This window comes from Thecamonas trahens (genome assembly GCF_000142905.1).
Source record: "Thecamonas trahens ATCC 50062 unplaced genomic scaffold supercont1.24, whole genome shotgun sequence".
NCBI lineage: Eukaryota > Apusomonadida > Apusomonadidae > Thecamonas > Thecamonas trahens.
Genome location: NW_013657656.1, coordinates 282,991 through 306,355, shown reverse-complemented (window position 1 = coordinate 306,355; position 23,365 = coordinate 282,991). Strand labels below are relative to the sequence as shown.

The 23,365-nt window shown below is 63.5% G+C and overlaps 11 protein-coding genes across 11 annotated transcripts in view; 4 read left to right on the top strand and 7 right to left on the bottom strand.

Moving 5' to 3' along the window:
• AMSG_05652 (charged multivesicular body protein 1) overlaps positions 1 to 826 on the top strand; it is a gene marked incomplete at both ends in the record, with an annotated part of 1,268 nt that extends 442 nt beyond the window's left edge. The window contains one exon of the mRNA XM_013902264.1: positions 252 to 826. Within this exon, the coding sequence (XP_013757718.1) occupies positions 252 to 826 (575 nt within the window). The remainder of the gene's footprint in view (positions 1 to 251) is intronic.
• A 2,257-nt stretch (positions 827 to 3,083) lies between these two features.
• On the top strand, positions 3,084 to 4,578 carry AMSG_05650 (progestin and adipoQ receptor family member 3; the record flags this gene model as incomplete). The annotated part of the gene is made up of 2 exons (XM_013902263.1): positions 3,084 to 3,098; positions 3,267 to 4,578. The coding sequence occupies 2 exons, from the start codon at positions 3,084 to 3,086 to the stop codon at positions 4,212 to 4,214; spliced, it is 963 nt and encodes a 320-aa protein (XP_013757717.1). The 3' UTR covers positions 4,215 to 4,578.
• AMSG_05649 (uncharacterized protein) lies at positions 4,252 to 5,177 on the bottom strand (the record flags this gene model as incomplete). The annotated part of the gene is made up of 2 exons (XM_013902262.1): positions 4,252 to 4,988; positions 5,174 to 5,177. The coding sequence occupies 2 exons, from the start codon at positions 5,175 to 5,177 to the stop codon at positions 4,252 to 4,254; spliced, it is 741 nt and encodes a 246-aa protein (XP_013757716.1).
• Positions 5,178 to 5,199: 22 nt separating this feature from the next.
• AMSG_05648 (uncharacterized protein) lies at positions 5,200 to 7,105 on the bottom strand (the record flags this gene model as incomplete). Its single annotated transcript, XM_013902261.1, has 2 exons — positions 5,200 to 6,916; positions 6,940 to 7,105. 2 exons carry the CDS (start codon positions 7,103 to 7,105, stop codon positions 5,310 to 5,312), a joined length of 1,773 nt encoding a protein of 590 aa, XP_013757715.1. The 3' UTR covers positions 5,200 to 5,309.
• A 156-nt stretch (positions 7,106 to 7,261) lies between these two features.
• On the bottom strand, positions 7,262 to 8,263 carry AMSG_05647 (GTP-binding nuclear protein Ran-4). Its single transcript, XM_013902260.1, has 2 exons — positions 8,102 to 8,263; positions 7,262 to 7,808 (listed from the first exon to the last, which is right to left on the bottom strand). Exons 1-2 carry the CDS (start codon positions 8,208 to 8,210, stop codon positions 7,279 to 7,281), a joined length of 639 nt encoding a protein of 212 aa, XP_013757714.1. The 5' UTR covers positions 8,211 to 8,263; the 3' UTR covers positions 7,262 to 7,278.
• Positions 8,264 to 8,411: 148 nt separating this feature from the next.
• On the bottom strand, positions 8,412 to 9,909 carry AMSG_05646 (GDP-mannose 4,6 dehydratase). The gene is made up of 2 exons (XM_013902259.1): positions 9,749 to 9,909; positions 8,412 to 9,485 (listed from the first exon to the last, which is right to left on the bottom strand). The coding sequence occupies exons 1-2, from the start codon at positions 9,891 to 9,893 to the stop codon at positions 8,497 to 8,499; spliced, it is 1,134 nt and encodes a 377-aa protein (XP_013757713.1). The 5' UTR covers positions 9,894 to 9,909; the 3' UTR covers positions 8,412 to 8,496.
• A 175-nt stretch (positions 9,910 to 10,084) lies between these two features.
• On the bottom strand, positions 10,085 to 10,943 carry AMSG_11894 (uncharacterized protein). The gene has a single exon (XM_013902314.1). It carries the CDS (start codon positions 10,596 to 10,598, stop codon positions 10,263 to 10,265), a length of 336 nt encoding a protein of 111 aa, XP_013757768.1. The 5' UTR covers positions 10,599 to 10,943; the 3' UTR covers positions 10,085 to 10,262.
• Positions 10,821 to 14,128, top strand: AMSG_05645 (uncharacterized protein). The gene is made up of 2 exons (XM_013902258.1): positions 10,821 to 11,001; positions 11,114 to 14,128. The coding sequence occupies exons 1-2, from the start codon at positions 10,945 to 10,947 to the stop codon at positions 13,961 to 13,963; spliced, it is 2,907 nt and encodes a 968-aa protein (XP_013757712.1). The 5' UTR covers positions 10,821 to 10,944; the 3' UTR covers positions 13,964 to 14,128.
• Positions 14,129 to 16,689: 2,561 nt separating this feature from the next.
• On the top strand, positions 16,690 to 19,801 carry AMSG_05643 (zinc finger CCCH domain-containing protein 49; the record flags this gene model as incomplete). The annotated part of the gene is made up of 2 exons (XM_013902257.1): positions 16,690 to 16,758; positions 17,126 to 19,801. 2 exons carry the CDS (start codon positions 16,690 to 16,692, stop codon positions 18,317 to 18,319), a joined length of 1,263 nt encoding a protein of 420 aa, XP_013757711.1. The 3' UTR covers positions 18,320 to 19,801.
• On the bottom strand, positions 18,357 to 20,728 carry AMSG_05642 (uncharacterized protein; the record flags this gene model as incomplete). The annotated part of the gene is made up of 2 exons (XM_013902256.1): positions 18,357 to 20,630; positions 20,657 to 20,728. 2 exons carry the CDS (start codon positions 20,726 to 20,728, stop codon positions 18,357 to 18,359), a joined length of 2,346 nt encoding a protein of 781 aa, XP_013757710.1.
• Positions 20,729 to 21,139: 411 nt separating this feature from the next.
• On the bottom strand, positions 21,140 to 22,761 carry AMSG_05641 (uncharacterized protein; the record flags this gene model as incomplete). Its single annotated transcript, XM_013902255.1, has 2 exons — positions 21,140 to 21,501; positions 21,960 to 22,761. 2 exons carry the CDS (start codon positions 22,759 to 22,761, stop codon positions 21,140 to 21,142), a joined length of 1,164 nt encoding a protein of 387 aa, XP_013757709.1.
• Between the last annotated feature and the right edge of the window lie 604 nt (positions 22,762 to 23,365).

Genomic DNA, 23,365 nt, shown 5'->3' with positions numbered 1-23,365 from the left:
AGAAGGGGTGTGTGTGGTGCAGGTGGTTTGCCAACCGGTGGCTAGTGAGAGGGGCAAGTGTTCGGAAGTGGCATGCGCGGGTGGGGGGGGGGGGGGGGGGGGGGAGGGGGGTCAAGGGAAGCGAGGAGGTGAGGAGGTGGGGGGGGGAGGGGGTTAGGGTTGACTTATATGGATGGTTGGTCATGTGGCATGTGGTGGCTTGTGTATGTATGTTGCGTGCATGTGGGTGCGTGTGGGGTGGGCGGGGGTAGAGCAACTGTTTCAGCTCAAGTTTACCTCGAAGCAGTTCACGCGGATGTCTAAGAAGGCCAAGAAGCAGGAGGCGGCGCAGCGGAGGAAGCTGAAGAAGGCCATCGAGGACGGGAACACTGAGGGTGCACGGATCTACGCGCAAAACGCCATTCGAGAGAAGAATCAATCACTCAACTATCTACGGATGGGCTCGCGCATCGATGCTGTCGCCTCGCGCCTGCAGTCCGCTATCCAGATGAAGCGCGTGACAAAGACTATGGCCGGCGTGACAAAGGGCATGGACAAGGCGCTGCAGTCGATGAATCTCGAAGAGATCTCCGCAGTCATGGACAAGTTCGAGGAGCAGTTCTCAGACATGGACGTCACCTCGCAGTTTGTCGAAAACGCCATGGGCGACTCGACACAGGTCTCCGCACCGGTGGAGCAGGTCGACTCGCTCATCCAGGAGGTCGCCGACGAGCACGGCCTCGAGGTTTCGGAGCAGCTCGGCACGCCCTCGCTCTCCCAGCCGGCATCCACTGCAGAGGCCGACGCCGAAGACGACCTCACCGCACGCCTTGCCGCCCTCCGCTGAGCCACGCCTTTGCCGGCGGGCTCTGCTGCTCATCGTAAACCGTCCACACACCCTCGACACCTTGCCTCCTCGACCACAATCCGCTCGTCGAGATACCTCGCACTCGAACGCGCCCGCCACAGCCCGCCGCGCCACGCCCACCGCCGGCACTCGTCGCACCGCTCGTACTCGCGATGGAGCCAGAAGATCTCATCGTCGCCGAGCCCATCCCCCATGGCGCGCGCAAGGCCCTCCAGCTCCAGCCCACGCATACCATGCTCGGCCAGCGCAACCTCGCCGGCGAGCGCCTTGAGCGGCGGCACGACCATCGCACCCGCGATGAAGCCGTCAACTTCCTCGCTCCTCGCCCACTCGTTGCCATGCAGGAGGGCTCGGATCCGCGGGAGCGACGAGTCCTCTAACTCCACCTGGCGCGCCATCGGAAGTCGCGCACGCTGCACGACATCGCCCGTGAACAGCGCCGCCGGCACAGCCGCCAGCGCGTTGTCGTGTAAATCCAAAAAGTCGACTCCGTGCAGTGCCCGCAAAAGCCCGCTCACATCTACTAGCGCGTTGCTCCCAAGGTCCAACCGCGAGAGACGTAGCTGTGATCCAGCCTGACGTGCCCACTCCTCGAGGGCGCGCACCTCGGTTAGCGCGTTGCTCGCCAGATTGAGCACTCCAACTGGCGCGCGCGGATGCAGCTCGGGCGCGCCTACCAGTGAATTGCCGACGGCGACGAGCGTCACCAGCTTGGCGCAGTACCTCAGATCAAGCGAGCGCAGCTTGTTCCACGACACGTCCAGCGTCTCGAGCACAGGCAGGGCGGCGGCGAGCGTCACGGCGAGCGGTAGCGCCTCGAGTCGGTTCTGCGAGAGCACAAGCCGCCTCAGCGCCACAAACCGCAGCCCGCCATCAACAAGAGCAGCCAGACCTCTGCCGTCGAGCTGATTGTGAGCAACGTTGAGCTCTGTGAGACTCTCCGCGCTTCGCGCCAGCCGTGATCCGACCACTTGTTCGACACTGCTGTGCGTCAGCGAGAGCACCTGAACCGCCGCCAGGCTTTCCAGCCCTGGCGGCAGCTCGCGAAGCCGCGAGTGATCAAGCTGGACGGCCGTGAGGCCAGGCAAGTCGCTCAACCGGTCGCCAGCTTCAGCGTTGGGCAGCCGGAGCCGGAGACTCGTCAGTCTGGTGAGGAAGCGCGTGGTTGGCGGGAGGACCGCGGTCGGTGGGACGCCGCTCCCGCTCCGGCTCGCCACCACAGACAGTCTCACCAGGCCCTCCATAGACGCAAGATGATCTGGCAGCTCGAGGTCCGTGCCGGACGGCTTGCCTATGATCGTTAGGCTGCAGACATCCGCAAAGAGCCGGGCTGTCGCCGCCACATCGCCGCCGGACATCCAGTCGATCTCGGCCGCGTCGATGGTCATCGCCAGCTCGCTGCGCGGAAAACCGCGCCGGACGCTCACCTCGACCACGCCCACTATGCTGTCTGCTACCACTTCATCGCCTGTCGCAGTTGCATCGTACTCGCAACTCCCTGTGCCGTTCTTGAACACTTGCTGGATCGGGACGTAGCCGTCGCCGGGCCCGTCCTGGACCAAGACCAAGTCGACCCGATCGATGTCCGGCGCCGCCTCGCCAGCCTCGCCCGCTTCACACCGGATCGTCAGCCGTGAGACCTCAAGTTCGCTCCGGCGCACAGCGCGCTTGACTGGAGCGGGCAGAAACACCAACGTGGACGCCGTCTGGCTCGGATGCGGCGCAGGAGTGCTGGGGATGAGCGGCAGCGGCGATCCGGCGGCACCCGCCTGCGCGTACGCCTCGCTGCGATCAACAGACAACGACGTCGAGCGCGAGATCGGTCTTGTCCACACGATCCGCACCAGCAACGGCAGCGTGAAAAGGTCTTGTCCCTGCCAAGGTGTGGCCGCCATGGCGTGCGACCTTGGTCGCGGCTGCAGGGGAGAGAAGAGTAGCTCCGCCCACCGCCAGATCCCCAACAAAAAAAAAGACCCACAGCACGCCCCCCCCCCCCTTTTGGTTGGGGAGGAGGAGGGTACCAAGCGGAGCAAAAGAAGAAAGGGCTCTGATGGCCCGAGAAATTGCCTCGCGAGCTTGCGCCCGGAGGGCCGACGAAAGTAGCTTGCAATACAGCCTGCATCGAGCGTTCGGTTTCCCTCATTGCTTCGATGAATCTTCGCCAACACATGGTTAACAGACGCTAGGTCCGCCGGGATAATCACCACCTGTCCCACGGTTACTGTCCGCTCGCAGAATGGGTTGTGTCATTGTGGCATGTCGTCGTGTCGCACCCACGCCCACACCTCCGTGGCCCCCCCCCTTCCCACCGCGCCTTGAGTACTCCTCTCCCATGCGACGAACAGAGAGCAGCACGTCGAGCGCAAGCTCGCCGTGGGTGAGCAGAGGACGACGGTGGGCTGGTGAGAGCGGGGAGAAGCCCACGCCGGTTTACGGGCGGCCGCGCGAGTACGTGCTGGTCGACTACGCGGCGGCGCCAGCATGGCTCGCCACCAACCGGTACATCCTCAGTGGCTACCGAGCATACTTTTCGTTCCGGCTTTGTCTTGTCTCGATCTTCCGTCTGCACAACGAGAGCGCCAACATGTGGAGCCACCTTGCCGCCACCGGCCTTGCTGCTGCTCTTCTCCACGCGCTGGTTGTCCGGAGCTGGGTCTTTGATCCGGTTGCTCGCGCGGTGGGCGCCGATGGCCCGGGCGCCGACGTCGTCGCCGGCCACTCGTCAGCCTTTGCCATCTACCTGGCCGCCGGCGTGGTCGCCTTTGCCGCCTCGGCCATCTTCCACACCTTTTACTGCACATCGGCGCCGGTCTCGGCCCTCCTTGCCCGGCTCGACTACATGGGCATCGCCCTGCTCATGTCGGCCGCCTTCATGCCGGGCATCCACTTTGGCTTTGCCTGCTACCCGCTCCTCTCCTCGTTTTACCAGCTGCTCATCACTCTTGTCTCTGCCGCCACCCTCGGCCTTCTCCTCTTTCCCTCCATCGGCCTCTTCCACCAGGGCTACTACACCCGGCTTGGCATGTATGGCATGTTGGCCGGCCTTGCTGTCGTCCCCATCTCGCACTGGGTCTACCTCCACGGCTGGGCCGCCGAGGAGGTCTCGCTCATTCTCGGTCGCATGCTCATGGTGTTCTTCTGGCTCGGAGTCGCCGCCGTCATCTACGTCACCCAGATCCCGGAGCGCTGGTTCCCGGGCACCTTTGACTACTTTGGCCACTCGCACATGATCTGGCACGCCATCGCCGCATGGATCTTCTGGTACCATCTCAACTCGGCTCTGCTCTACCTCGACTTCCGCTCGCAGCACGCGTGCCCCAAGGGCCACAACCCCATCGAGTTTGTGGCCAACGCTGCTGACCGCTGACTCACTCCCAAAAACTTGGCCCGTCTTACTGGCTGAGCTACCGGAACAGCGAGTCGTGCTCGTCGCCGTCGCGCCCTGTCGTGTACTCGACGTTGTACTGTGGCGGGACCGCCATCTGGATGAACCGCATCCGGCTGCGCCCGTCGCCGCCCGAGCCCCACCCACCGGCGTACGACGCCAGCGAGTTGTATTGTCGCCGCCCGCCCTCAATCACCACCATGGGAGTCTCAGAAGAGCCGGTGGCTTCGGCGTTAGCATCAGTCGCGGTCTCGGCCGCGCCAACCGTGCTCGTCTCCTCCGCCGACACTGCTGGCCGGCGTCCTCGCCGCGCGCACCCGCCCGCACCGAGCCCCACCGCAACTGCGCCAGCTGCCACAACTACGAGCGCGATTCGGTCTCCGTCTCTGCCTCGGTCGACAATCCGCACCGGGCCGAGCCGGATGACCGGTCCCGCAACCGCCACAGGCGGAAGCGCCACCACCACTGCAGGAGTGGCGCTCCCGGCCACCATCAACGCCGCCACCGCGGCTGTCGGCGGCAGATCAAACACAAACGATCCCACCCACTTGCGCCTCACATCCAGGCCGTTCTCCTGGTGAAAGCAGGTTCCGTTGCGCCTCCCTCCAGCCTCAACCCGCGCCAGGACCACCGTCACCGTCGCCAGCAGAACCGCGCGTGTGCCTGCGCTGTCCTTCCCAGATTCGGGCGCCGTCCACACCTCCAGCACTCGCGTCTTGACCTCTGCATGATCCAGCTCGAGTTGAACGTAGTCTGCTATGCCCTGCATTGCAGGGTACCATCGGCTGACTGGCTCACAGATGACGAGCGTTCTGCGTGTGTGTGTGTGTGAGTGTGAGTGTTGGGGAAGGTGAGTGAGAGGGGGGCATGTGTGATCGCGAGCCACATTTTTACCGATCTCCGGAAAAAGCCGCACACACACCACCAGCGTGTTGTCGTACCCATCGACAAGCCTGCGGGTGTTGACAGCCAAATGCGAAGCAGAGCGCGCAAGAGCATGATTGGGGTCAACTGCAACTGCTGTTGCAACCACAACGACACAAATGCAAGCAAGAACCAAGCGCATCAATATGGTGGTCAAGTGGCCGAGGCTCGCGCGTTTGCGTCCGCGTCGAGTCGCGGCGCAGCTTCAGCCATTGCGTCTAGAGTCTCGACGAGTCGCGGGAGGGCCGGCGAGGCGGCGGCAAGGGCGCCATATGCAGACGTGTCCGCGAGCGTACGGATGGATGCGTAAAAGGCAACCAGCCTGGGCGGCAGCTCGTCGCGTGACGAGGCGGCGAGAGCGGCCAGCCGCGGCAGCGCGATCTCCTCGATGATTTTGGGCGGAAAGTACGACGAGAGCCAGGCCTCGAGGACAACGACGGCGTCGGCGGGGGGAGGCAGAGCAAGTGGAGCAAGCGGCCAGGCGCGGGACTCAAACGAGTCGAGAACAGAGCCGAGACCGCCGTCGATCCAGTGGTCAAAGACCGAGAGCTCGCCGATGGCAAGCGAGGCAAGGACGCTCAGCGCCGCCTGGCAGTCGGCCATCATCTGAAGGTACAGCAGGAGACGGCCATACTCGTAGCGCTTGCCCTCACGGAACCATCGCGAGTCGGCAGCATCGAGGCAGACCTCCCACAGGCCGGCGTCGTCCTTGCCGAGCACCGGCGAGTTGAGCGAGTTGAGCATGTACAACCGGACGCCGTCGGCGTCGCCACTCTTGGTCACCCCGATTGTGACCCAGTGGGTGGCGAGGCCGAGGCAGACCACCACCGCCGACGAGGCCTGGTTGTGAAAGGTATCAAAGACCTTGGAGAGAGCGGCCAGCCGCTGCTCGCCAAACACGCCTTTGAGGAGGAGCGCCACGTCAGAAAGATACACGATCTGGATGTGCGCAGCAGCCAGACGGGCGACCGCCCGGGGTGTCAGCATCTGGGTCATCAGGTACTGAACGTGCGCACGCTCCATCGAGCCGGACTGGATGGCCTTGGCCTCCCACGGAAACCAGAGCTCGTCACCCTTTTCGGCGAGATAACTCAGGAGCCTGGCCCGGGTCACTGCGTAGCTCTGCCACGAGTGCGCAGCGTTGCTCAGCCGCGAAATGGCTCCCCGCCCGACTGCCGATGCCGGCCCGGCAAGTAGAGCTGCCACCAGCCCAGCAGTGTTGGTCAGCATGTAGTAGCCACAGAACGCGTTGTGCATCTGCTTGTAGACCTCGACTTGGACCACAGACACAGGCTTGCCACCCAGACTCTCGATGACCGCCTCTTGAACGCCCAGCTCATCACGGACAACTGGCCAGAGCGCAGCGATGGCGTCGTCTGGAGTCGGCCTGGCGACGAGCGGCACGCTGATGCCGGCCATCCGTGCAGTCTGCAGGAGGTGGTCCTCGACCGCGCTCGCACCAGCTGCCGAGTAGGTAAACATCGAGTTGGGATCGGCAATCGGCCCGCTACCACCACCACCACCACCATCATCATCGTCGCTCTTTCCGCCGCTAGCCTTGGCCGTGGGCTCGGGCTCGTCGACCTCGTGCCCGTCCAGAAAGGGGAGTACGACCGCCACCGGATCGGTGACATGGACGCCGATGATGTCGTGATCAGCAGCCGCCAGGGCCTCTGCAGCTTCGTTCCAGTACGTCCGAGATGTGGCACAATCAATGAGCTCGTTGAGGAGTCCAGATACGACGCATGCCGACGACAAACCTAGGTCTTTTGCACTGCCGCACAGATCCTTCCAATGCTCAGCGGCGGCAGCAGCGGCAGCGGCGCGGGTGCGGCATATGCGGCGTCCCGGGCGGCAAAGCCGTCTGTATCTGGCCAGCTCGCCACTGCCTGCAGCTTAGCCGAGACAAAGCCCAGCGCCCAGCCGTGGTCATCTTCGGAGGCTGCCATAGCGACAAGTGTCTTGTTGGAACGTCGCGCTCTCGCCCGGGCTGTGCCGTCGCCGTGACGCAGGCACTGATTTGGCAGCCGACGGAAGCACGATTGCGACAGGCTCGCGAGGCGTGATTGCAAAGCATCCCGGAGAGGAAAGGTGCTGCGGAGAGCGGGATTGGCGGGCTTGTTTACTCGGATGCGGCGGTGAGGATGGGTGAGGGATCGTCGCAAGATGGAGCCACAGAAACAGCAGCAAGAGCAGGAGCAGGAGCAGGAGCGTCAGCAGCGAGCTCATCGGTCTCGACGGTCTCAACAAACTGGAGATCGCGGTCGTTAGTAAGACGGCGAGCGAGGTAGAGGAATGGCTTTTCAAAGTTGTAGTTGGACTTGGACGAGATCTCGTAGTACTGGACGTTGCGCTTGCGGTGAAAGGTGACCGAGGAGCTGGAGACCTCGCGGGCCGAGCTGTCGACCTTGCTCCCGACGAGGACAGCCAGGCTGACATCCTTGCTCTCAACCATGTCGAACCAGGTCTTGACAGCCTTGTACGACGACTTGTCTGTGACATCAAAGAACACCACTGCGGCGTCGGCGTTGAGCAGATAGTCTTCGCCGAGCCCGGCAAACTTGTCCGTTCCGGCCATGTCCCACATCTGAAAGGTGATTGGTCCACGGGTGGTGTTAAAGGTCAACGAGAGAACCTCAACGCCGACCGTAGCTGTAGCCAGCCGTAGTATCCCCCCAATCAGATCCCGTACCCGACGTCGAGAGCATCGTTGTCGAGCATCGTCCACCACACCAGCCACTCGGGTGCCACCGTGAGTCACCCGGCCGCCACCATCCACCCCAACCATTGACCACTCTATGTGAAAGTGTGCGCATGCGTGTGTGTGCGTGTGTGTGTGTGTGTGTGTGTGTGTGTGTGTGTGTGTGTGTGTGTGTGTGTGTGTGTGTGTGTGTGTGTGTGGATGTGGGCATGCATGCGCGTGCGCAGTGACAATGGATGCGTACGGGTGTGCTCGGCCACAAACTCGCCCGTGGCGTGTCGCCTCAGCCAGGTGGTCTTCCCTGAGCCTGCTGAGCCGAGGACACAGACCTTGTACACGGGTGTGGCAGCCATGCCTGCTCCCGTGTCTCTCCTTGTCCACCTCTACTCTCCCCGAGACGAGTATATTCTCTTGCTGCGAGCACCAGTCCTTTGCCTTGGCTCGGAGCGGGCGCGCGCCGCGGCGGCAAGGCACGCGTCCGACTTGAGCCGACCGCTTGCCAGGTGCGAGCGCGGGAATGGGCGTGTTAGGCGTGTTAGGCCAGAGAAGGGAGCCAGGTACGATCACTGGATTTAGGTGCTAGAAGCAGTTGCGCCGAGCGTGGCAGCGCAGCGGCGGACCGGGAAGGGCAGGCAACGGTTACTCAGCAGCGACGACCTTGTCGCCGGCGCCGATTTCCTCGAGGTCGGCGACAACCATGTCGCGGACGAGGGCATCAAAGGTGACCTCAGGGACCCAGCCGAGCTTGGTGCGGGCCTTGGTCGGGTCGCCGAGGAGGAGATCAACCTCGGTGGGGCGGAAGTAGGCCGGGTCAACCTTGACGACGGGCTCGCCAGTGACCGACGAGATGCCGACCTCCTCGATGCCCTCGCCCTGCCAGGTCAGTTCGACACCGATGACCTTAAAGGCGGCGTCACAGAAGGAGCGGACGGTGTGTGTCTCGCCGGTGGCGAGGACAAAGTCCTCAGGCTCTTCGGCCTGCATCATCATCCACATGCCGCGGACGTAGTCGCGGGCATGGCCCCAGTCGCGCTTGGCGTCGAGGTTGCCGAGGTAGACAACCTTCTGCTTGCCGGCGGCGATCTTGGCCACAGCGCGGGTAATCTTGCGGGTGACAAAGGTGGCTCCACGGCGCGGTGACTCGTGGTTGAACAGGATGCCGTTGCAGGCAAACATGTTGTATGCCTCGCGGTAGTTGACAACGATCCAGTAAGCATACTGCTTGGCCACAGCGTAGGGCGAGCGCGGGTAGAACGGCGTCGTCTCGGACTGCGGCACCTCCTGCACAAGACCGTAGAGCTCCGAGGTGGAGGCCTGGTAGAACTTGACCTGCTTGCCGAGGTTGGCGGCGCGGATGGCGTCGAGAATGCGGAGGACGCCGACAGCGTCCACATCAGCCGTGTACTCGGGCAGCTCAAATGAGACCTTGACATGCGACTGTGCGGCGAGGTTGTACACCTCATCGGGCTTGGCAATCTGCACAATTGACAGAAGGTTCGTCGTGTCCGTCATGTCACCGTAGTGAAGCACAAGCCGCCGCGAGTCGCGGTGCGGGTCCTCGTACAAATGCTCGATGCGGCCCGTGTTGAACGACGACGAGCGGCGGATGATGCCATGAACAGTGTAGCCTACACGCACACACACGCACACACACACACACACACAATTCGACTCCTCGTGAGCCCATACCACCAACCGTGCCTCCACCTCCCTTACCCCCCCTTGCCTTTCGCAATCGCCCTCTCTATTGCATTTCCCCTCCCCCTCCCCCCCCCCTCCCGCCCTTCCTTCCTCCCGCCCGAAACGACAAAATGGGAATCCACGGCCGGCAACGGAACTAGGCAAGAGGCATGGGCTAGGCGAAGCAGCAATGAGTTTGGACAATACGCACCCTTGTCAAGAAGAAGCTCGGTGAGGTACGAGCCATCCTGGCCGGTGATTCCGGTAATGAGGGCAACGGGCCCGTTGCTCTGGACCGAACCGTCGCGAGCGGCCGATGCCACGTCCACACCCAGCGGGTTGTTCTCGGCAGCCATGAATATTTTCGAGTCGAGTGGCCCCTCCTTCACCCGTACACACACACACACACACACACACACACACACACACACAGGAGTGGACATCACCGGCTATCTATTTTATATCAAGGTGATCAAATGCGATACCACTGTCTACCATGAGTCTATCGGGGGCCTTGCGATGATGCCCGCAGGTGATAGGTGATGGCTTTTGTTTTGTTTCTGGGTGGCTGTGATGCTCTTGGTCCTGTGAGGACGGACGGCATCGCCAGCTGAGAGAGCCTCGCCAACCAAGACTGCTCCAACAACAGCCGAGGCTGTCCACCGCAATCAACTCGTTCGTAGATGTCCTAGACGTTCCGGAACCCGCCGATCTCACCGCCTTTCTCAACGCCATGACTGATGAAGAGTGGCGCTCGCACTAGAGTGGGAAGGAGGCGAATGTGCAGCCCAAACTAGTAGAGCTTGCTCGCAAGCTCGGCTGCCTCTCGCGCCCAGAGTGGACAGCGTGTGCCATGTGTCGCGCCTACCACGATGTCTTTGACTATGAGCCCACAGTTGGCTAGGCCGTCCCAGGCCGCGTCGTCGATGCGCGCGAGAATCCAGAGTCACGGAAGCTGTGCAAGTGTTCTCGCCGGATCGATGCTGATAGCGGTGATGTATGATGGCCCACGCTTGTTCATCGTCACTGGCTCGCGGGGGATGGTTGTCTATGCAGTGCATGAGTGATCGGAGCGTTGTTCAAGTTATGCACGCCCGTTGCATAAACAACCAATGTGCTTCCGGGCGACTATGTGCCGACGATCTTTGACAACCACTCGGGTAGTCGTCGTGGTCGTCGGCATGCCGAATAGCATCTGGCCTCTCCTGCTGGAAGAGATTAGAACGTGCCTGCACCCAAGCTGGTCGGTCACCTGACCTGACAGGCAGCACACTTGTCGCCCCACCCACCCAGGGCAGGGTATATATTCTCGCGCAACAGTCTCTCTCTCGCTCTCTCGCTCCCTCCCCTCTCTCCCTCCCCTATCTTTCGCCTTTGTGCCGCGTGTGCTTGGGGGTGGCGACCGTCATGGCCGACTTGAGTGTGCGGAAGACCGAGTTGAAGCGGCGAATTGCGGAACTGAAGGTACGTCACGAGTGTGAAGCAGGGGTGGCGGTGGCGGTGGCGGTGGTGGGCATAGCCATGGCCACGCATTGGACACGTCGCTCACTAGAATGCTTGGGGTCCGGTTGCACAGGAGGAGGACGCGCCGGTCGAGACCATCGCCCCGCTCTACGACGAGTACAAGGTTGTGTCCGCGAGGCTCAAGGCCATCGCCCGCAAGGCTGCGGTCAAGGACGCCATCCGGGTGGCCATGTCCGAGGGCTCCGCGCGAGAGGACATCCAGCCACTGTACGACGAGTACCAACGGCTCAAGGCGACGATCGAGGCGCCGCTGCCGGTCGTGATAGATGACGTCGGACGAACTGGTCCGACGGCTGCGTCGGCAGTCATGCTGCTCTCGCCCGAGCCAGCCGCACCGCCTGCAACTCATGGCAGCGACGACCGACTGCTTGCCCGCAAGACCGAGCTCAAGGCTGCAATCAAGGCTGCGATGGCACGCAAGGCACCGCATGAGGAGACAGCGGTGCTCTACGCCGAGTACCAGGAGGTCAAGGCGCAGCTGGCGGGCGAGGAGGCGGGCATGAGCTCGCCGCCGCCGCCGCCCAAGCGGGTGCCCGACGACGTGGTGGCGGTAAGCATAGGCAAGAGTTTGCCTGTGGTCGAGTCGCCGACGACGCCGCGGTCGTGGGCCCGTGGCATGCCGCCACTGCAGCGGGCGCGACTCGAGTCGGTCCACAACATGGAGACTGCGCCGCAGCCGATGCGGATCCGGGACGGCGACGACGGCAGCCTCATTGTGGTGGCTGGCGCGTCTCAGTTTGAGTGTCTGCCATCTGAGACGCTTGGGGAGGTGTTTCAACACAACCTCATTGTGGCAAGTGAGCCACAGGCAGTCGATGGTGCACCGCTGGCTCTCTCAGTCACCATGGGCGAGTTCCGCGAGGCCGGGATGGCGATCAGGCTTGACAGCGAGGTCTTTGTCCTTGACTTTGCGTCGCGGTCCGCACCGCAGCTTGATCCGCTGGCAAACGCCGGGACCGCGGTCCGGCTCGCGTACCGCGACGACGGCGCGCTGTCTGTGGTCGGCGACCTCGCGGCGGCGCCGGCATTTGTGGTTGTGCTCAATGAGAGCGGGCAGGCGTGCACCCACGTGATCATCGGCGGTGAGGGCTTTCCGGTCTCGCCGGGCGAGACGGTGGCGACGTGGGCGGCAGCCACCGAGGTGCCGGTCAAGGCCATCTTCTCGTCGACGCTCGGCGAGACGCTCCCGTTCACGGTCTCGCTCCACGCATTTGCCACACTTGCTGTTGCCATTGCTATCAACAACATTGTGTACCGGGTGGTGGCCAAGGACGCTCATGGTGAGCCGTGGAGCGCAACGCCGCGAGCAATGCAGCGGGCCGGCCACCGGCGGACGCGGTCAGCAACTGTAGAAGAGGCTCTGCCCGAGCTCGACGAGCGGCAGATTCCGCTCCGTCCGGTCGAAGCCCACTGTCGGATCCGCTGGCCACGAGTCAAGAAGCGGCTGATGCAGCGGACGTGGGCGACCGAGCAGGCCTTTGTCCGCCTCCTCCCGTTCAAGAACCTCTTTCTGGTGTATCCGGACCACGGCTCGATGTTTGCGAAACAGTCGCACCGGGTGCCAGATCTCGAGCCGCTGCTTCCGTCGAGCTACGCTGAGACCGACGGGGCGTCGTGGCCGCGACTTGGCGGGCTCTCTGACCACGACATGTCGCGGGCGCTTGTGCTTCGGCGGACCCGGCGCGACGCCACGGGCGAGCACCCCGCGCTCCTAGTCCTCATTCTCAACTCGGCCCAGGAGCGCGATTCGTGGCTGACCCAGCTTCGCCGGACACGTATGGCGTCGGCAAAGACCCGGTCGTCAGTCACGCTCCCGCCTGCACTCTCGCTCGAGTCGCTCCACGAGATGGAGAGCGACGAGACGTCAATACGATCGTGCCAGGTGTGCGGAACGGCCAAGGGCTCGATCACAAAGTTTGACTGTGGACACGGCTCGGTCTGCACCCACTGTGCAGCGCTGCCGCAGGTCTCGTGTGCGGTGTGTGAGGCGGCGCGGCGGATGGCGGTCCGGCACCTGCCGCGCGAGTGCCACGTCTGCGCCACCGTACCGCGCCTGCTGTACGACATGGAGTGCGGGCATGGTCGGCTCTGCCGCTCATGCCGCGACACCAAGCAGCTGACGTGCGGGACGTGCGTCAAGGAGCGCAAGGCACGGCTTGCGGAGCTTCCGCGGGCATGCCAGACATGCGGCGAGTCGCGGGCGCGGCTCTCACTGCTCGAGTGCGAGCATGCGTACATTTGCGCCTCGTGCGCCCGCCTCCCCAAGTCTCGTGCATCGCCTGCGTCCGCGAGGCCAAGGAGCGCTCGCGCGCCCTTGCCCGCATCTGCCAGGTCTGCCGTTCAACGCCGCGCCGGCTCATTGCTCTCGACTGTGAGCACGGCTTTCTCTGTCCCGGCTGCAACGCCATTCCCCAAGTCCAGTGCATCGTTTGCTCATCGCACAGTGTGGTTTAACGCGCTGCGCACAGGCGGACTACGGCTGCGCAACCGGGCCGATGCCATCAACCACCGTGGGCGGCGGCGCGACTCGGATCTGTTGCGGCGAGATGGGGAAGGGCGGGAGGATGGGCGGAGCCGAAGAGCACGACGAGCTGTCGTCGTCGCTGAACTCGCCCGACGGCACCGCGTTGGACTCTCGCAGTCGCTGCTTGAGCGACTTCAGCTTCTGGGCCTGAATGTGAAGCGCCTGCTGTCGAAGCGAGAGCTGCTGGCGCTCGTGGGCAATGTCAGCGTGCTCGCGAATCATGGTGAGGACCTGTTCGGGCGTGATTGGCATTTCGGGCGAGAGCTGGGTCGCTACCTCGGAAGCCATCGTTGCCAGCTTGGCAGCCTCGGGCGAGGACGGCTGCGGTGTGTGTTCGGGCCGTGGCGGAGTGACATGACCCTGCAGGTTGTGGCCTGACGGCTCGATGACGTTGATGTGCGGCTGCTCGCCGTATGTAGCATACACGCGTGCCCGTTTCTTGGCCCGGCAGAGGAGCCAAGCGCCGACAAGACAGGCTGCAGCAAGTCCGACCACCATAATCCAGAAGAGGTAAAACCAGCCGGTCTTGGGATCGACAACAAACGGCGGCGGCGTGGAGGCGGCGGCAGCCGGGCCTCCGTTGACGCCAACGGGGCCGTCTGGCGCCGGGGGTGCTGGGGGCGCCGGTGGCGCACTCAATGGTGGCGGGCCAGGCGGCGGTGGGCCGAGCGGGGGCGCCGGGTTACCAGGTGGTGGCGGTGGCGACGCCAGAGGCGGCGGCGAGGCGACGCAAAAGTTGGGCCCCGAGATGCATTCCCCCGCGAGCGTGCCTTGGCATGTGTCATCGCGAGTGCACGGGTTGCCGTCGTCGCAGGTGACGGTGGTGTCGTGGACGGTCGGAAGAGCGCAGGTATCGCGCGTGCAGCACGGGGTGCTTGCTGATGGCTCGCACTCTTCGCCGCACTCAATGACTCCGTTGCCGCACTGCGGCGAGCTGATGTGCGACAGGGTCGAGGCCAGAATGTCGAGGTCAAAGGTCGACGGCGAGCGGGCTGTAAACGCCACCATTGCCGTCAGCGGCAAGGTGGTGGCAGTGACAAGGACCGGCTCAGAGTCGTCCTCATACAACGCGTCGCTGATAGCTTTTGCAGGGAGGAGGGTCGCTGGCTCGGACCACGATCCGCCCGAGTTGATCGACGTGACATACAGCAGGTCGTAGTCGGAGCCGATGGTGCCATCGAGATTGAGGTTCGACTGCCACGTGACAACGATGACGCATTCGGAGATAAAGGCGGCAGAAGGCGCGACGTCGACGTCAGCGTCGAGCGAAGCCAGCCGGCCGGCGAGAGGTGTTGAGCGCTGCCAGGTCGAGGCGTCGGCGTCCAAACTGAGTGCCACAAAGACATCAGCGTCGTTACCATAGGCCGACGAGCTTGAACCAGTGGCGTACCATGCGAGCAGCCAGTGCCCCCCAGTCGAGACAGCCACAGTAATGGCGAGGTCAAGCGAGCCGTCGTCTGACGCAGCGTTATCATTGACCGCTACCGGCGACGTCCACGACCGGCCCAACGATGCTGTGCTCAGTGCGACAACGTCGTAGTCGGCGGCAGCCTTGGCAGCCGGAGAGGCGTCGGCGAGGCCCGGGCGGAGGCCCGAGTATGCCAGCACAAAGGTGGGTGCGCCGTGGGCCGCCGTCGCGGCAAGAGCCGGCGCGACAGAGTTGGCGCCGTCGTCGATGGCGATGCCGGCAGCGTCGCGAAGCCGTGAGGCGCGGGTCCAACTCGCGCCACTGGTCGACGATGTGGCGACAAGGACGTCCCAGTCGCTTCCGATGTCCTCGCCGTCGAGCATGGTATTCTTGTCCTGCCACGCCACCATACACTCCCTGCCGATACAGGCGAGCGCCGGCGCGGCAAGTGATCCCGAGAAAACTGGCCCATGCAGCGTGAGCGGCGTCGACCAGCCGCGGCCGTCGAACGACGCGAGAAGAAGAACCGAGTCTGCGCCGGCGTTTGTCCGCTTTGTCCACACCGCAAAGGCAAGCGCACCGTTTTCGTTGGATGGAGCGGCCACGAGTACCACAGCGGCGTCGTCGTCGTCTGCGGCGTCTCCATCGCCATCAATGTTGAGGAGCGCTGCTGGCGGCGGCGGCGGCGGCGGTGGCGGCGGCGGTGACGGCGGAGTGTTGAGCTTTGTGACAGGCTCTGGCGGCGGGAGACTTGCGAGGACGTACAGCAGATCTAGGTCTGCACCATGGCCATGCCGTGAAGCCCAGGCAATGAGTGTCATGGGCGGGCTGAGCGAGGGGAGGAAGACGGCAGCAGGCGCGTAGTCGTCATCGCTATCGGCCAGGCCATGCTCGGCCGCATGGACAACCGGCGAGGGGGCGAGAGCACAGCACCCACTCAGTAGTGATGTCGCCAGCAACAGGAGCACAATCACCTCGGACATACCCATCATCCATCGCAGCGAGGCTGTATACGACGACATGGGTCGGGAGCCCGTGGCCTCGCACCGTGGGCCAGGGGACGGACTCGTGGGGAACAGGCAAGGCCAAGAAGCCCCACGTATGGCTCTGCCCGCAAGTGTTCGTCTCATTCCCGGCGTCTTCCCTGCCTGGATGACGAGACGAGTGCGGTGTGTGTGTGTGTGTGTATGGGTATGGGGTGTTGTTGTTGTTGTGTGTGTGTGTGTGTGTGTGTGTGTGTGTGTGTGTGTGCGCGCGTCTGTGTGTGTGTGTGTGTGTGTGGGAGTGTGTAGCTGCGGCTTGTGTGGTCTCAGCCGTTGCTGTGTTCTCTGCTGTAAGGAAGGTATCGTAAGGAAGGTATCGTTGCCCAACGATAAATGACATGTCGCTGGTGGCAGGCCATGAACGGCCATCGTCGGCTGAGACTGGCATGGGCAACGGCAGCGGTTAAATAGTAGCCAACTTGGCGCGTCGATCAAGTAACGATGACGATGACCCACAGCCATGAATTGCAGGCTTACCGTAGTTCGATGACAGTTCGATCATTGTCTCAGTTTCGTGCTTGTGCCAGTGATCGCCGTCGGTGGGTCCCTCCGCCACCGGCATTGGCGGCGGCAACAAGTGGCTCGGCGACAGCAACAGCGACAACTTCCCATTTGAACTGGTTGGTGGCAGTACTCCTCTCTCCGCCCACACCATGGCCGAGGACGACACCTTTCCCGTGCTGTGTGAGGTATGCCTGGGACCCAACCCATACCTCAAGATGGTACGTCTGCTGTCCGCCTCTCTTGCAGTCGCCCTCTCCCGTGGTCGCCTAGGTAGCGCGACTTGCGGAAGGGCGCCAAGGATGACCGACGAGGCGACCACAGCCTTACCCCCCCCCCCCCCCCCCCCCACCCACTTATTGGCATATACTCACTGCTCAGCGTGCGGTGCGGACAGACACGGGCGAGGTTCTCGAAAGAGTGCAACATCTGCACCGAGCCGTACACGGTGTTCCGATGGAGGCCAGGAGGAACGGCTCGGTTCAAGTCGACGGTCATCTGCCACCCAGTGAACGGATCTGCCCCCCCCCCCCCCCCCCCCCCACACTTATTGGCATATACTCACTGCTCAGCGTGCGGTGCGGACAGACACGGGCGAGGTTCTCGAAAGAGTGCAACATCTGCACCGAGCCGTACACGGTGTTCCGATGGAGGCCAGGAGGAACGGCTCGGTTCAAGTCGACGGTCATCTGCCAGACGTGCGCAAAGGTGAAGAACGTGTGTCAGACGTGTATGATGGACCTGACCTTTAATCTGCCGGTTCAAGTCCGTGATGCGGTGCTTGCCGAGGAGGCGGCCAAGGGTGCGTCGGGTGTGGCGGCGGGAGCGACGGCCGCTGGCGGCGGACCGCTGGCTCTGCCCTCGCAGCTCATCCCGGTCTCGGACAAGATGGTCAACTACACGGCGGCACAAAACAGGGCGGCGGTGGAGAAGGGTCTCATCAAGTGGGGTGCAGAAGTTGCGTCGTCGCGGCTGCAGAGCATGGCATCATCAAAGATGAGCTACAAGCGCAACCGTGCCCGGCCGTGCACCTTTTTCCTCCGAGGCGAGTGCAACCGTGGCGATGAGTGCCCGTTCCGACACGAGATTCCCGAGCACGACTACAACTTTTCACACGAGTCGTTCCGCAACCGTTACTACGGTATCGACGACCCGTACGCCAAGAAAATCCTGAGCAACGACGGCGGCGGGGGTGGGTCGCGGAGCGGGCGGTCCGGGGCGCGTGTTTCGCACGGGCACGGACCGAGCCGGCCCAAGCCGGCGCCGCCGGCTGATCCAGCTGCCACCACGTTGTTCTTTGGCGGCGTCGTAGACGCCCGCATCGGCGAGCCGGATCTGAGAGCGCTCTTTGCGTGGGCGCGCGGCGGCATCCGCTCCATCTCGATCCAGCCCAAGCATGCGTGCGCGTTTGTCCGGCTCGGCTCGCGGGCCGACGCCGTCGCTGCCATTGACCGCTACTGGGACGGCGTGGAGGTGAAAGGCCTCATGCTGCGGATCAACTGGGCCAAGCCGCGGCGGACCGGTGTGCAGGCAGGCGCGGCGCCGCCCTCGGCCATTGTTCAGCCCGGTGCTGCGGCGAGCTCCAGCAGCCGACCGGCGGCATCTGGCTCGAGCTCACTCGTCGGCGGGAACGGCAGCGATTCGGACTCGGACGATGAGGGCGGAGCTGGCGGCATCCCGGGCATGGGCGGGTACGGTTCTGTCCGGGTGCTCCCGCCTCCGGGCGCGACCAAGATTGTGTACCGTGCACAAGATCCGGCCCAGGTCGGAAGCACCAAGTAGAAGGCTGGGCTGGGAGTGTATTTAGCAATGGGGAGCGTTACGGACCCGGGCGGCGGAGGCCTGCGGCGGCCAGTGCCGCATTGTCGTCGACGACAAATGTGAATGGCGGCGGCGGCGGGCGCTCGGGTTCTGCAGACGGCACGTCGACGGCGTCGAGCTCGACCATACGGATGCGGAGCTCCATCTCGGCGAGCTTTGCGGCATCTGCCGAGGCCTCGGGCGAGATAAGCGGCTGGCCGGTGAGGGCGCGGAGGCCGTCGGTCCAGTTGACAAAGACCTTGCGGTCGCGGGCGACAGCATCGATGGTCATCTCGCCCGAGGGCGTGGGGCTCTTGAGGACGATGGAAAAGGCGAGGTCGGTGATGGCCGGGTCGGGCTTCTTGAGAGCCATGACCATAGGCGACGAGGCGCCGATGGCGACAGTGTGGACGTCTGAGACGAGGATAGGCTCGAGAACGGTGATGGCGCTGGCGGCCTCGACAGGCGAGCCCTGCGGGTCAGGCGCGGAGCCGAAGCGAATGTCCTGGACTGACTCGCCGACCATGATCTTGACGACGGTCCGCTTGACAGCCTTGCCGTCCTGCGTGTAGGCCGAAAACAAGGTAGGTGTCTGCATGGCAGCAATGCGTTGGGCAGCGACGAGTTCGAGCATCTCTGCCGTGAGCGAGGCGCGGAGCTCCTCGACGATGGGCGCCTCGGCCTCGCGAAGCCCCATGGCGGCAAAGGCTTCCTCAACGGTGCCGATACGCTTCTTGAGGCCTGTAGCCATGAGAAAGGCGGCGCGGCGGAGCGAGGAGAGCGACTCGGGGTTTGCACGGATGACCTCGGCAAGCTTGGCAAGAATGACGGCGTTGCCCTTGCTAAAGTCCTCGTATGTGCAGTTGAGATCGTTCCACATCTTGTCGTAGGCCTGGGCACAGATGGCAAAGACCTCGAGGAAGGCGTCGCCCTCAAAGAGGCCGATGGCCGAGCCGGCGTCGTCGCTCGACGAGGCCGGCTGCGGTGGCTGGGCTGCGGTGTCGAGGAGGCAAAGGAAGACGGTGCCCGGCTCGCCGGGCACGCGCTCGCGGTTGAGCGACATGACATCGATCATGGTGGAGACGATGGATATCCAGGCGGCCGAGAACGGGTAGTCGCGCTCAGGGCGCTTGGCCTGTGCGGCTACAATAGTGTTGCCGATCTGCGGTGCCTTTTCAAACAGCTGCATGGCGACGTGGATGCCGAGCATTCCTGTGGCGCGCAGCTCTGCGGCCGGATCGGTGGTCTGGAAGCCGAGCCGGCGCCAGTCGGAGAGCTCGGACATGGCCTCTTCCGGGTACACGAGCGCCCAGTAGCGGAGGAGCAGAAAGTCGTGCTCCTCGTTGTCCGACTCAAAGTTGGAGAGCAGGAGCTTGCGGCAGGCGCCGAGGCGGTAGTTCTGGTACACCACCGTGGCCTCACGGAACGCCGGGAGGTCGACGACGTTGACCTGTGACTTGAGGGCAGCATTGAAGCCAAAGGCGTCGATGGCCTCGTAGAAGCGCTCGCGCGTGGCCTCGTCGGTGGTCTGCATGATGATGCCGTTGACGGCCTCGAGTGCCTCCACCTGGACGTTGAGATCTGTCGAGTTGATGTGCTTGACAAGGCAGGTAAACGGCGGGCCAGCGTCGAGGTTTGCCCGGAAGCGTTCGTTGATCATGGCGCCGACGGGCGCTACCTTGGCATCGACGCCACGGCAGAGGCCGGTGATGATAGCCAGGGCGTGCTTGACTACGTTGTTGTTCGGCGACGAGAGCGACTCGATGACCTTGTCCAGCACCGGCGCCTCCATGGTCGCCCAGTCGGCCGAGTCCATGGCCAGCGGGTAGTCGGCGAGCGCGTACGAGAGGAGATTACCCTTGGCCGAGAGCACAATCTTGGTGAGGATGTCGATGCCGCCTTTCTGGACAAAGACAACTGCAAACGGCTGGTCCACAAGCTGCTTCTTGAGCTTAAAGATGGCGTTCTTCTTGTCCTTGGGATCTGGCGACTGCAGCTGGTACAGCGTTTCGGCCACCGCAAACTGCGGGCGGACGCAGAGCTCGAACTTCTTGCCTGCCAGGATAAGCGTCGAGTTCCACCGGTCGTCGGTGATGTACTCGCGGGTGTTCTCCACCACAAGCACCATCGACTCGACGTCGCGCTCGACCTGGAGCGCGGTGCAGACCTTGTCGAGCTGTGTGAGGTAGTCGGCCGACGTGTCGAGGCTGACATGGGCCGGTGGCTTTGGTGGGAAGCTGATCTCCGTCGTCGCCACTGTGTAGTTGCGGCTTGCTGCCTGCTGTGAGTCGTACTGTCACGAGTCAAGCCCATACCTACCGGCCGGAAGCGCCTGGCGTCGTCCAAAAAATGAGCGTTGGGGAGAAACACGCACGCCCAGCGCCCGCCCATCCTTGCACCCGTGTATAGGTCGTAGTGCGAGCCCACGGTGTGCCTGGCGGCAATGTAATGTTGAAAGCGCGGTGGGAAGGTCTGGGTGTGCGGGAGGGGGAAAGGGGAAGGGCGAGGCCGAGGGGGGAGGGGGGGAGGAGGAGGCACGCCGACTCGGAAGGAAGACTCACTTTTCGGGGTTGTGGTGCGACGGGTGAGCGTTCATCAGCGAATGAATGCCCACCGGCTGGACACCTGGTGCCATCTCGGCCCTCGCCCGTTCCAATCTCATTCATGGCTTGCCGGCCGTTGCCTGACCCGATGGGGTGAGGCCTGCCAGCCCGGGTGCACGATATGAGTGATGTGCGGAATCGAAACTCTCCAACTTGTGAGTGGGCGGCGGCTTGGGCCCTGAGCCAGAGCTCTGCTATGCTAGATATAGTTGGCGTCTGTATCGGCAGTGCGACGCTTCTTCTTGGTCTCCTTGGCGCGCTGCTTGGACTTTGCAACCTGTGCGCGCTCCTTGAGCTTTTCGTGTTTGGAGCGGAGAGCCAGATCAAGAGCAACGCCATCGTAGACCCAGTTCGACTTGACCAGCGCTTGTGCATCGCGATGACTGGCAAACTCGACGTACGCCGATCCCGCAAAGGCCTTGGACTGAGCCCGGCGATTGAGCTTGACCGAGAGGACCACTGCGCCAGTCTCTTCCGTCACGGCCTGGTACAGTTCATCGGTGGTGATCGACTGCCGCAGTGGCGCCACATACACCGATCTCTTTTCCTTGGCTCCCGAGCCTGTGCATGGTCAGGGCGTGAGTGATGAAGGGTGCGGGGAGGAGGGGAGGCGAGGGGAGGGGAGGGGAGGGCTAGCATGTGGCTGTCCGGCCTACCTTCTACCTCTGTGTTGTATTTGGAGGCAAATGTGCTGCGTGCGGCCATGTCCAGGGGGGGTGGGGGGCTATGTATGTATGTATGTATGTATGTATATGTGTGTGCTTGTGCGTGGCGTGTGTATGTGTGTGTGTGTGTGTTGTGGTGATGCCCCTTTGCGGTGTGACGCCGGTGCAGAGGGCTGAGCGCGGCTCCAGTCAATCGTATAAGGTGACCCTATCAGTAGTCGACAAGAGGTTGCGAGGTGGGCTGTGACGATGGCGATGGTCGCGATGGCGGTGGCGCGGGGGAGGGTGGCGGCTCTTCGACAAGGTTGGAGGCGAGTGGCAAATGGCGGCGGATGGAGAGGGTCGGGCGAGGACGGGTGCCGATGTGCGACTTGGCGGAGGCGACGGCGGAGGCGGCCGAGCGGGCAGACGGCTTGCGGACAGTCATGTCAGAGCGAAGCGAGGCAAGCTTCTTGGACGGTGGCGGCGGAGGTGTGAGTATGGGCTCGCTGTCGAGCTCGGCCGAGTCCCTACGGCGCTTGGCCAGGATGCGCCGGCGGATGGCGGCACGCGCTGCGGCGGCGTCGGCCGGCGCCGGCGTGGCCAGCCGGACCGACGCTGGACAGAGGTGGGCCTCAGCCTCGCGACGCGCAGCCTCAGTGGCATGGCGCCGGGAGCGGGCGGCGGTCCGCGCAGCTGCCAGCGGGCCGCCAAGCGCGTCGCGGTGAAGCACCTGCGAGCGGGCGAGCGCGGCCTCGAGTGCGTCGTAGTCGTGGACAGCGGCCTCGGCATCAGGCTCGCCGAGCAAGCGGGCCTCGAGCGAGGCAATGGCCGAAGCGTGCGGATCGGTCTCGAGTCGGGGTAGTGGAGGTGGACGCGTCGGCTCGGCTTTGCGCCGGCCGCCGGTAATGACTGCAAAGTCGCGATGCTTCGGATCCGTAGCGAGGACCATCGGCGCTGCTTTGTCGAAGCAGAGCGGACACGGAAAAGTAAAGGTGAAGACCGGCGTGGTGTAGTAAAAGCCGACATGGTCCTTGGTAGCGGTTGCCCGCGAGCCCTTGACCGCTAGCCCTTCGCATCGGTTGCACCACACCGACCACGGCAGCTCGAATCGGACTGAGATGGTCGGCTGCCGTCGCATCGCCGCCTTGGCCTCCTCTTCGGACGCGCCCGGCATCGAAGCCGTCAGCGCCCGTCGCCGTGCATCAGCCTCTCCACCCTCGATGCGACGTGTGTCTTCAGCCATCAGCACCACCGTGAGAGGGACGGCTACAGATGCAGACGCAGCAAGGGAGCGCGAGACGGGTGTACCTGTGTGTGTGGAAACAGCAGTCGGCGACAGATGAGACGATCCTGACCATGATGACGGCGATGATAATGATTATGAGTTGTGCGATCGCATGGGATGTTCCTTTGCGAGTCGAGGAGGCGATGGCTGTGTGTTTGTGTGTGTGTGTGTGTGTGTGTGTGTGTGTGTGTCTGGGTGGTCTGTCTGGGCAGTCACAGCAGTCTGGACAGCCAAAGCCGACGAACCGCCGAGCCGACACGACGACCCAAGTTGCGGACCAGCACACTCGGCTCTTCCTCTGCAGCATGTCGCGCGGCGGAGGCAACTGGGACAAGCACATTTCCATCTTCTCCAACTCAGGTATGTCAAGGTTTACGAGAGCCATGAGGACTATGAGGGTGGTGGTGTCAGTGGTGGTGGTGGTGGTGTGTGTGTGTGTGTGTGTATGTGTGTGTGTGTGTGTGTGTTGTGTGTGTGTGTGTGTGTGTGTGTG